This window comes from Takifugu rubripes, chromosome 9, assembly GCF_901000725.2.
Source record: "Takifugu rubripes chromosome 9, fTakRub1.2, whole genome shotgun sequence".
NCBI lineage: Eukaryota > Metazoa > Chordata > Actinopteri > Tetraodontiformes > Tetraodontidae > Takifugu > Takifugu rubripes.
The window spans coordinates 590,001-601,935 of record NC_042293.1 but is presented as its reverse complement, the minus strand read 5'-3'; the positions used below and the strand labels follow the sequence as shown (position 1 = coordinate 601,935).

At 50.8% G+C, this 11,935-nt stretch overlaps 1 protein-coding gene across 5 annotated transcripts in view; it reads left to right on the top strand.

Moving 5' to 3' along the window:
- Positions 1-2,564: 2,564 nt before the first annotated feature.
- Positions 2,565-11,935, top strand: part of wt1a (WT1 transcription factor a) — a 12,363-nt gene continuing 2,992 nt past the window's right edge. For 2 of the 5 annotated variants that reach the window (XR_003889487.1, XM_029841306.1), the window contains exons 1-8: positions 2,566-3,362; positions 5,210-5,332; positions 5,636-5,738; positions 7,056-7,139; positions 8,257-8,356; positions 10,125-10,269; positions 10,619-10,708; positions 11,104-11,196. Coding sequence is in view for 4 of the 5 variants with exons in the window: in XM_029841306.1 (XP_029697166.1) it covers positions 2,888-3,362; positions 5,210-5,332; positions 5,636-5,738; positions 7,056-7,139; positions 8,257-8,356; positions 10,125-10,269; positions 10,619-10,708; positions 11,104-11,196 (1,213 nt within the window). In the remaining variant the exon portion in view is untranslated. Of the gene's footprint in view, positions 3,363-5,209; positions 5,333-5,635; positions 5,739-7,055; positions 7,140-8,256; positions 8,357-10,124; positions 10,270-10,618; positions 10,709-11,103; positions 11,197-11,935 lie in introns of all 5 variants that reach the window. The other 3 variants (XM_029841307.1, XM_029841309.1, XM_029841308.1) reach the window with 3 other exon arrangements.

The following is an 11,935-nucleotide window of genomic DNA, read 5'->3' as shown; positions in this document are numbered from 1 at the left end:
GGAGGAACTGGAGTTTAACCAAGTGATTCCTGGAGACAGACGCTTTCTCCAAGATGATATGGTGAAACGGAACACTTGATTACAGTTATAGTGGGGTTCTTTTTGTTTTCCAAGTTCATGAGGCTGAGGTTTTTCAGGCGAGGGGAAGGCTATGGTGGCCCATTATGGTCACCTACCCCACCAGTTACCCCACTGGGGTGCATCCACTCGAAGGTGGTGGGTGGGATGATGGAGCCGCCTCTTGACCTCAGTCAGACGTCACAGTAGCACCAATTCAAAGATGTACCACGAGTACCCGGGGCGACCAGTAGAGGGCGGTAACTTTAGAAAGGAATTGTGTTAAAACCATTGAAAGGTGACGCTGACCCAGGTCAGAAGGCCCGTTTTGGCTCGTTGTTAAAAACAGATGCATTTTTGATGCGATTCCCTTTTGAAGGCTCCGTTTTGTTCCAGAAGTTTCTGCTCTTCCAACAGGTTTATTTTTTTTTAATGCTGCTCTCTTGTTGCTGGTTCTTTTCCAGTGGAGACACAAACAAGTCCTTCAGTAGTGGAGCAAGACTTGAGAACCTCCTCCATCACAGCATCCAAACTGTTGGTGAACCATCACTATCACACCCCCCCCCCCCCTTTCCCCACACACACACACACACTTTGTCTCCGTTCCTTGCGGAGTTGAAGAGTTGAATCTCGGGTCAGCAGTTGGTTGCGCAGACGGACCCAGACTGGATTTCCAGATGTGAACTCCCCATCCATCTCCGATACACCCCGATTCTCCCACGTGCGCGTTTGGACACTCGCGATGTCGTTCGCGCTGACGTCGCGTCACGTGTTCCCGCGGGAAAAGCGACAGGTTTGCGTTCACGTTCTAGAAATGTGCAAACACTGAACCAAAGAGGAGGTTTGGGCTGATCCACGTGGACTCGCGCGCTGGAGGTGAGTATTTCCCCCGTGTTTTGCATCCTTGTCCAACGTTCTGGAGCTCCCGTGAACCCCCACCGGGACCCGGACTTCGGCCTTCTGTGTGAAAGACACTGATGAGCGTCAACGAAGGTTGATCACGTGATGTTGCTGTAAATGTGCTGCTCTGGAGGTTTGGACCAGTTTGAGATACTGGGAGACGATATTTATTGAAATGATCCTCCGCATCCTGAGCCTGATGTTGGGGTCGAACAGCTGATGTGCAGTTCGTGTAATGACCACTAGGGGATGGATCCAGACTGGGATGGAGAGTCTTTACTGGTCTGTTCGACTGTCACCACGGATGGATGCTGGGGGAGGAAACTGGCCAGAAAAATGACCTTTCAGTTCGATATCAAGGTCAAGGCAAATAAGAGATTCATGAATTAAACTAATCATTTAAACCGCTTCAGATGGAGCTCTGGAAGTTTGAATTATTTCACTTATAATTATTTTATTTTTTATATTGCTAAAATTTTAAATGCTTCAAAATTTAGGGGGAATAATTAGAACAATTAAAAACAATGATTTTTTTGATGCCTTTATATTGTCAGCACGTTTATTTAAATTACCTTAAAATATGCCGATTTTTTTTCTAAAAAATGCATAAATAAAACCATTTAAATTGACGTTAATGAGATGATCTAATTAGCCTCATTTATTTATTAGGAAAACAATGTCCACGAACAGAAAGCTCGAACTAAACATGAATCAGAAAGATAAATTTAGCCTCTAAAGATCTTTTTAAAAAAATCAAAACATAAAATGGCAAAAAAAACATCGATTCAACGAGGAAAAAACGAACAACAGCGTTTTTATAGAGATTTCTTTAATTTAGAATGAGACGACATCTGCTAATTAGAGCCAACGTGATCTTCAACCTGTAATAATAATAATAATAATTTGAAAAATAATATTTGCTGTAATTTATTTCGTTTTAAAACGTTTTTCACCGTCAATGATAAATTGAAATCATTAAATAAATACACTGTTTTTTTAAATGCGTCTGTGTGTAAAGGTTGATGTCATTTTAAATCAGACGTTCTCTATTTACCAAATTAATTTTTATTTTTGTAAAAAAAGAAGGAGCCCGTAAGATGGAAACTGAAACCACGGGTGGATAAAAGGAGGATTTATCGGCCCATTAACGCTTCATCTTCTCCAAACAGCTAAATGACTGCGCGAGTGTCCTAATGATCCAAAATCATGAATAAACACACTCGAATCCCGGAGTTTAATACACGAGCCCCCAACCTGCAGGACCCTGATGTCTTTATTCCTCCCAGAGACGCGGCGGGGCCTCGAACCGAGACCCCTCCGGAGGTCGGGGGTCTTCCTTCCTTTATTTCTTTATTTATTAATGCTACAAAGGTGCCGCAGATTCGGTTTGGATTCGATTAGCAGCTTCGATTAGCTCTTGTTAGCAGCTGAGGCTCCACCTGAACACAGAAGATCTGGTGGTTCCCCAGCAGAAGCTGCTGGTTTGAGCTGGTTTAAGTGAGCAAACCGTAGATGAATGAAGCGAGAGCGCTCCTGTCCTTCATCATCTCTGGACTCCACCTCCTCCTCAGACACTCTGGCTACTCCTCCAGCCCTCCACCCTCCACCCTCCACTCCTCCACTCCTGGCTCTCCATTCACCCACGACTGTCTGAGCAGAGATCTGTCTCCCCTGAATGGACCCCATCTCTCGGCGTCGTCTGGGCTCTTGGAGAACATGTTGAGGACCTCAGCCCATCCCGGACCTCATTCCTGGTTTCCGTCCGTCCTCCCGGCCGCCGCTGAGAAGAGTTGGTTCCGACTGTGAGTCGGAAAACTGATGGACAGAAAAGCTGCCTCAAGAAGGTTTGAAAGAAGAAAGTGAAGGAACTAAACTGGAGGATTACAGCCTGACCTTCGACCACCCTGAGTCCAGAAGGTTTTCGACCGCGATGGGATCGGATGTGCGTGAGCTCAGCTCCCTGCTGCCGCCCCTGTCCGGGGGCCCGAGCCCCGGCTGCCCGGCCCTGCCCGTCAGCACGGCGCCCCAGTGGGCTCCCGTCCTGGACTTCCACACCTCCGCGTCCCCTTACTCCTCGCTGGCCGCCTCTCACACGTCTCTGGGGCCGCACTCCTTCATCAAGCAGGAACCTACCTGGGGGGCTTCCAGCGACCCCCACCACCTGGACACGGACCCCCACTGCGGCCTCAGCGCCTTCACTGTCCACTTCTCGGGGCAGTTTACGGGGACGGGGGCCTGCAGGTACGGGGCAGCCTTCGGCCCGCCCGCGCCTCCGCCAACGGCCCCCAGTCAGGCGGCACCTGTGGCCCCCCCGCACCACCACCAGCCCCCCGGCAGGATGTTCAGCAGCCCGTCCTACCTGACGAACTGCGTAGACCCACAGCAGGCGACCCGCAACCAGACAGGTAGGGCACACGGGGGACCCCCCCCCCACACACACACACACCTTCAAAATAAGGTTCCATCACTTCCAGAACTTCAGCCAAAGTCCAGATTTTTTTAAACTGGTCCCAATGTTTCTGCTTGTGGCCTGGGGGCCACCCAGGGGCCACCCAGGGGCCACCCAGGGGCCCCGGGCTGAGGTCCCTCCTGCCGCAGGTAGATCATCAACCGGCAGGATGTTGGTTTTAATGGTTTTTACTAAAGATTTTAAATATCGCAGGTTTTAATCTACGGGGTTTGGATCAAATATGGGAAAAAAATACCCTCTCTGGGTTTTTAAAGCTAACGACTAGCATGAGAAACGTTTGATTTTAGCAATTTTTAAATTAATTTAAATTAACGGTTGAGTAAATAGGGTTGGAAAAGAAAATTACATCTAGTTTTATAATATTTTATATAATCGTCACTTGTAATTACCAATTAATAGACGACAGAACAACAACAATAATAATAGTAATAATAATAAAAATGTAATAATAATAATAATAATAGGAGCTACATAATTATCGGTTCGGCAGCTCTGAGATTCGACATTTTTACTCCCTAAATTAGTTCGTTTACAACAAAAGTCGTGTGAAAATGATTCGGAATTGGAACCGGATAATGTTCCGTGTTTGGTGTAGCGTTGTGATATAGTCCCGGAATGCTGGGAAAATCCCAAAGGGTTGAACATCATTTCTAAAATCTGTCAAATTTACACCTGGAAGAAAAGTGCTTTAGCAGGTAAATCTGCTTACGTTTAGTTATTACACGTGTAATAACACTTTGGGACACCTTCTTGTGTGTGTGTTCTGGACAGTGAAAGCCCGACACACACTTATTCCAAACATCCAGCCTAATCCGGGCAGGGATAACGGATCTGTTAGTGGTTACCCAACAGAGTAATTAGTAATAACATGCTTATCAAGCAGATAATTTAGTAATAACATTGCAATCAAAGTGCAGCGCCGACCTCCGAGCGGGTTCACCTGCCCCCCGCTGTGGCAGGACGAGCACGGACAAACAGAGCACGAGGCGGAGCAGGGGTCGCCCGGGAGAGGTGATAAGAGCGCGGGGTCACAGGGACAACTGGGGCGCCGGTTGTTGTTGTCGTCGGTGTGTGTGCGTGTGTGTGTGTGTGTACAAGCGTCATATCGAGCCGGACGCCAATCACGGCCTTATGTAATAAAAGAACTTCAAACACCTCTGAGTCAAAGGGGTATTTCCAGAACTCTACAACACACACACACACACACACACACACACACACACACGCACACACACACACACACACACACACACACAGAAGTCAGACTGGGGTGAGCAGAAGATAAATGGAGACGTTTAATGAGGTTTTTCGCCTCTTTCCTCCCCCACTGATGAGCAAAGTGAGTGAAAGTGCGCCGCTCTAATTAATGAAGCATGTATGTGAGAGGGAGAGGGAGAGGGCGCACGTGCGCGTGCACGCGCGTTTGATTAACGGGATTCTGGTCGACGGCTTCAGACCAGTCGTGACTCATGTCTGGCCTAAGATGTCAGGATATATGGGGACCCTCCTGTGTGCGTGTGTGTGTATGTGTGTGTGTGTGTGTGTGTGTGTGTGTGTGTGTGTGTGTGTGTGTGAGCATAATCTTCACATTCTGCTGACTCAATCAAATGTTTGATCCTTTCTTGTTCTGCTTTCCTAATCCTGAACTTCGGAGGTTCATGGCTCCAGCCTCGCGGCTGGTGATGGGTTCGGGTTCCATCCCAGCCCGTTTTACATGCTAATGGTCTGACTGGTGCACAGATGTGCACACACACACTGGCTGACTGGTTCTGTGCCCGGCAGGTTACAGCGCGGTGGCGTTCGATGGAGCCGGTAATTACGGTCACACTCCTACACACCACAGCTCCCAGTTCCCCAACCACTCCTTCAAACATGAAGAGGCGCTGGTGCAGCAGAGCACCATGGGTAAGACTCTCCGTTTGTTGTTCAGCCAGTTAGAGCTAATAAAGAGCTAATAAAGAAGTTCACACACACACACACACACTCACACACACACACGCGCACACGCACACACACACACGCACGCACACACAGAGGTAAATTAAAAGCACCCAGCATTACACAAGCATTATACTCTCCCATTAATATGTGTTTTGTGTATGTCTGTGTGTGTGTGTGTGTGTGTGTGTGTGTGTGTGTGTGTGTGTGTGCGTGTGTGTGTGTGTGTGTGTGTGTGTGCGTGTGCGTGTGTGTGTGTTCATGCATCAGCTGAGCAGCAGTATCCAGTCCCTCCTCCTGTCTACGGATGTCACACCCCGTCAGACACCTGTGCAGGCAGCCAAGCTCTGCTTCTGAGGAACCCTTACAACAGGTAACACACACACACACACACGCACACACACACACACACACACACACACACACACACACACACACACACACACACGCACACGCACAGATGTGTAGAACTATAGAAGCAGGTCCTACAAAAATGGCGGGCGTCTCAAATCCCTTTTTTTTTTTTACATTTCTACGTAAATATGCTCCTATTTTCTCGTTTTATTTACAAAGCTGAATCCACCAACTTGCACTTTCAGCCGTTATAATTAGAAGAAACAAACGAATAAAATGGCTTCAGGAAGCCTTGTTGATTGTTTGCGACGGGCGATCCAGCGGCAGGATGCAGGTCTGGACAGGATGTTCACCTCCGCCGCCGCCGCCGCCACTTCCTCTTGCTGTTTTTACCTTTTCGCCGCTCGGCGTCACATGTTTTCATGCTAATTACACACACACACACACACACACACGAACAGGGCTTGGACACAACACGGACAAGTTGCTATAACGTAGTAATAACACAACAATAGGGGGGTATTTGTGTCTAAATATCCGTATAACTGGGACCAGTTGCCCCAGCTCGTGTCGGCCTCGTGGTGCGTTTAGGTGTCTCTGCCCCGTGGACCCGGGGCTGGTATAAACGAAGCACGCCACCGGAGGCATTTCCACCCAACTGGCTCACGATCAGACAGGAAGTTACGTTTCGGGAGCAGATATTGATGAGTTGGTCCCTCTACCACCAAAACCTGCTGCCTTCTGCTGTTTCTGTGTGTGTGTGTGTGTGTGTGTGTGTGTGTGTGTGTGTGTGTGTGTCTGCCTGCCTGAAGCCCTTCACAACGCTCAGAGTTCCCTCTTTTTACAGCTTTTATCAGCGTAACCTGAGGCAGAGATGAATTCCCCCTCATTCATAAACAGAAATAAATCAGACTCGTGTTTATTGGGGGAACGAGGGACCATCGGTGCTCTACTGTAAAATAATAGCTGTGTAATGAGCAGGGTACCAGGCACCACCTTCACCCAGCAGAACCTCCAAGAGAGGCGACTATAAATCCTCCTCCCTCCCTCCCTCCCTCTAGAATTCTGTGCGTGTGTGTGTGTGTGTGTGTGTGTGTGTGTGTGTGTGTGTGTTCTGGTGCTTGCTACATTTCGAGTACTATCAAACCGAGGACATTTTGGCCGGTCCTCACAAATTCAAGGGTTTAAGGTCGAGGTCAGAATTGGGCGTTATGTCTATGAGTGTCCTCACAAAGATACAAGTACAAGGGTGTGTGTGTGTGTGTCAGGGAGCGCCAACGGCAACGCGGCACCCAGCTCACCAGCTTCTCTTCTACGTTCTGTTTCCCGTCCACAGCGGAGAAAATGTTTATCAAATGACCTCACAGTTGGAGTGTGTGGCATGGAACCCTGTCAGTGCACTGGCGTCCACCGTCAAGAGGTAGGCACGTGCACGCTGCTCCGCTCAAACCACCGCAAAACGCTCTGATTGTTGGGACCATCCTCAGATTAACCATCATGCACTGGGAGGTTGACACGAGCTTGAGGCTGTTGTCTGGGTGCAGCTAACGCTAGCAGCGCTAGCAGCGCTAACGAGCGGACGCTACTCTGGTTCCAGTCAAACGAGGCGCTCTGGAGGTGGAGGCCGATGTGGCGTTTCCTTCCCCTCATTATGTTTAATGTCACGCTGACCCGCAGCTCAGAGCCAGTCGCCAACTGTCCGCACGTGCACTCTGGCCCGGGCCAACGAGCACGCACAGAAAATGGTGGCAGGAAAGGACATATAAGGACATATAAACACACACACACACACACACACACACACATGCTGTGGCTCTTTTCTAAGGGCTGCAGATGTTTTCAGAGACACGGTTCAGTTGCGGCTCAACATCTGTCATTCTGTCGATGAGGGAAGGAGGGAAGGAGGGAAGGAGGGAGGACGAGGAGACGGGAGTGAGGGAAGATAAAGCTGAAGGGGGCAAGGAGCAGGAGACGAGGAAGAGGAAGGACAAGGGGAGGGAACTGAGGAAGAGCAGATAGGCTTATTTCCAGAGTTCACACCAAACCGCCTCCTCAGCTGACGTGTGTGTGTGTGTGTGTGTGTGTGTGTGTGTGTCCTGGCCCGGCGGACCCCCGCTGGCCTATGATTGGACCACGACTTTGATATGATACGGAGGGAAATATCTTAAATAATTGCGGTGTGATTCTAATAAGCTCAAGGTCAGATGCTGAATGAAGTCTATGTAGTTGCCCCCCCCCCCCCCCTCCCCCCCGTGTGTTGGGGGGGGGGGGCGTCCCAACGTGCCTGATAGACAGGCAGGTTACTTTGTAACCGCGGGAGGACAGGATGTGCTCTCCTCCTCCGCCTTCAGCCCCCAAAACGAGCTGTTTGCGTTATCAGCTGATACGGGAGCGGCGGCTCGCACAGACCCGGCTTTGTTCCGCCCCGCGGCCTTCGCCGCCGCGCTAGGGTCCGCTCCTGACGCTCGGCGCCAGGCGTCGCTACGGGGCGAACGCTCGTGTGATGCCTCTCTCCAGACCTGTCTTTGTGTTGGCAGCCATGCGGCGGGATACGAGAGCGACCCCAGCGCGCCCATGGTGTACAGCTGCAGCACGCAGTACCACATACACACTCACGGAGTCTTCAGGGGCCTGCAGGTAGGACCCTCCCTCCTTATCTCCCTCCTTATCTCCCTCCTTATCTCCCTCCTTATCTTCCTTCCGCTGACGTGGCGCCTCTGTCTTTATCTCATAAAGTGTAAAAGTTTCTACCTTTGTGAGGACTTTCCTCAGCATCAGGCGCGTTTCCACTGCACAAACTTCTGGGTAATTTTACGAGGGAGGAACCTCCCACAAAGGGTCATTTACAGGAACCCTTGAGGGGCCTAACCCAGTTCCTGCTCCCGGGTCGGGCCCAAAAATCCGCTAGGTGGGGCCGGGTTTTGGACCTAGCATTAGCCTAGCGGACGCCGCTCTCCTCTTGTTAGCATCCACCACCCTGAACACTTGATACTTGATAAGCGTCACAACGTGACACGTGCTGGTTATTACACATCTATTAACACACTGGGCGCGAGCGCAGATATTGGTGCTAACATAACATTTTGTCGCACAACGTTCACGAAACTCGTGAAACGGTTCCCGCCCCAGGATTTACCAGGAACCTCCGCAGTGGAAACACGCCTGTCATGTATTCCCCAGCTCCTCACAAACCCCGGCCATCCCAACTACCCCTTAATCCTCACCCTGACCTCATATCAACCCCCCCCCCCCCCCCCCCCCCCCCCCCCCCCCCCCCCCCCCCCCCCCCCCCCCCCCCCCCCCCCCCCCCCCCCCCCCACCACACACACACACACTTCCCAAATCCGTCCTCACTTTGCTAGTAGAATGAGTATTTGGTTGCGACTACACACACACACACACACACACACTCATTCAGGTCTACGCTGGGTAAGGAGACAGTTTCCATCTTCGTACGTGCACGGTGCTAAATCATTGGATTTAATTATGGTCTGTCAGCAGCCGTGCGGGAGCGGAGACTCTCCAGACCCGCGTCCAGTCCACAGCAGGCTGTCCGGGGACGTTTCCTTCCTTCGTCTTTGGAGCCTATTTCATCATTCACAGTCGCTTTTCCACCCCGACCTCTTTCTCTCTGCTCCCGTTCGAAGAAACGGATTGCGCAAAAGCACACACACACACACACACACACGCGCGCGTGCGCGCACACGTGCGCATGCAGACATGCACACACGAGGTCCTACGAATAAATAAACTTTCATTCTTTTCCCTCCTAAAATGTGATTTAAGCCACCAGAGCAGGAGTTAGCAAATGGAGGACTTTAACCAGGGCTGGATCAGAACCAGGGCTGGGTCAGAACCAGGGCTGGGTCAGAACCAGGAAACCAGAACCAGGAAAAGCTGGTTACGCTGCTCGTTAGCAGAGCCCGGTGCTGCGTCGCTAATGAAGCAGATGCACCAGACATGAACCCAGCGGTGCTGCTGCGCGTCGCCCGCCATGCGCGGAGCAATCGCAGCCCTAAAGAGGCGCTAACAGCTCTGATTATACCAGACATTAAAGAAACCAGGACCAGATGGTTTTTGGGGGTCGGGATCTGAACAATTTGGGTGGGATCGGCGGCCCCAAGGAGCCCGGGACGGCTTCTTTCCCTCCCGTCCCTGTTTTATCCGCTGTTCCCCAGCCTGGATGTGAGGGGACGCTCCGCGGCGGCGGCTAACAGGCGTGACTAACGGCCCCCCGGGGGCCCCGGTCGGGCCGCAGTCACGTTACTGCTAATGGAAGGAGCCCATTTACCAGTTTACCATAATGGACCCGCTCAGAAAATATGAAATGGCTTTTGTTGTTGTTGTTGTTGTGTGTCGTGTCGCCATTTAACCCCAGATAAAAACGCTTTTTCGACGTTGGCAGGACGTGCGGCGCGTTCCCAGCATCGGCCCGGCGCTCGTCCGGACGGAGAGCAGCGAGAAGCGCCCCTTCATGTGCGCCTACCCGGGGTGCAACAAACGCTACTTCAAGCTCTCCAACCTGCAGCTGCACAGCCGCAAGCACACAGGTGAACACGCAGAAACGCGCGCCTTTAGCATCAGTGGCGTAGCGACGTTAGCAACAGCGCAAACGCATGCGAGTTCTCAGGAAACTCCAGGGGCATTTGGCTGCTTTTAGAAGTCAAAAGAGCAAATTTAAAGCCCGTTATTTATGTGTTGCCCCACCTCCGGCTGGCTACGCTAGCTTGTAAATTAGCGTAGCGTTCAGAGGAAGTAGCGCTGCTTCTGTTCCTGTTGCCGTTTGGGCTCCACACTGAGCCGCTAACGGGGGCCACAGTCCCCCTCCGATGCGTCCAACCGGTCCTGTCTGAGTAGAGGACGGTGTCTCCTTTATTTGCGTGTCCTGTCTCTGTCCAGGAGAGAAACCGTACCAGTGCGACTTCACCGACTGTGGCCAGAGCTTCTCCCGCTCAGACCAGCTAAAGCGGCACCAGAGGAGGCACACAGGTGGGTCACGCTCCCAGCCTCTGTCCACCTCCGCTTTGCTCTCCACGTTCTTTCTCTTTTCAACATTCTCTGTCCTCTTTGGTCTCTCATATCTGCTGTTTGCACGACTGCCATGTTGTTCATGAGCGCGCTGGTGTGCACGTGAGCTGAGGTGCACGTGAGCTGAGGTGCACGTGAGCTGAGGTGCACGTGAGCTGAGGTGCACCCACAGGAACTGAGATGTTGCTAAAGCCTGGCTAGGCTAGCTGTGGAAGGGCTTCTCGGCAAGCCTCATTTCTCTATCTCCCACTGTGTGTGTGTGTGTGTGTGTGTGTGTGTGTGTGTGTGTGTGTGTGTGTGTGTGTGTACCTGGACTCATGTGTGTGTGTGTGCATGCAAACTCTACCTGTGTTTAGGAGTTAAACCCTTCGAATGTGAGACGTGTCAGAGAAAGTTCTCAAGGTCTGACCATCTTAAGACACACACCCGGACTCATACAGGTAAAACAAGTGCGTAAACTTTTATTTTTTCCTTTTCTTCTTCACCCACATGTTTACACGTGTGCCACAAACATACACATCCTATGTAAAGTACACATCCTATGTAAAGTATACATCCTATGTAAAGTACACATCCTATGTAAAGTACACATCCTATGTAAAGTACACATCCTATGTAAAGTATACATCCTATGTAAAGTACACATCCTATGTAAAGTATACATCCTATGTAAAGTATACATCCTATGTTAGTAAATGCCCATTGAAGTAGGTGGAGCTAAAGCGAGTCCATGAAACCCTTATTTTTATGAGGACTCGTCCCTCCAGGATGTCCTGACGTTGAGATTGAAACAATTAATGCAAATTTACGAACAGGTGAACAGGTGAGCAGGTGAACAGGGGAGCAGGTGAACAGGGGAGCAGGTGAACAGGTGAGCAGGTGAACAGGGGAGCAGGTGAACAGGGGAGCAGGTGAACAGGTGAACAGGGGAGAAGGTGAACAGGGGAGCAGGTGAACAGGTGAAGCAAAGCAGGGCAGCAGGGATCTAGCAGCAACTCCCTTGGTCTGAGCAGGAGATATTTGGGTGGGTTGCTCCTCCCGTCGCCATGACGACGCAGGAACTCGGTTCAAACATCTCGTCGGATTTCGCTGTGAACATTGAAAGCGTGAAATCCTGGAGGGACCGATCCGAAGATCTAGAATCAACGTAGATTTAAGCGCCTCACTCAGACGTTCTAACGCTGCTTT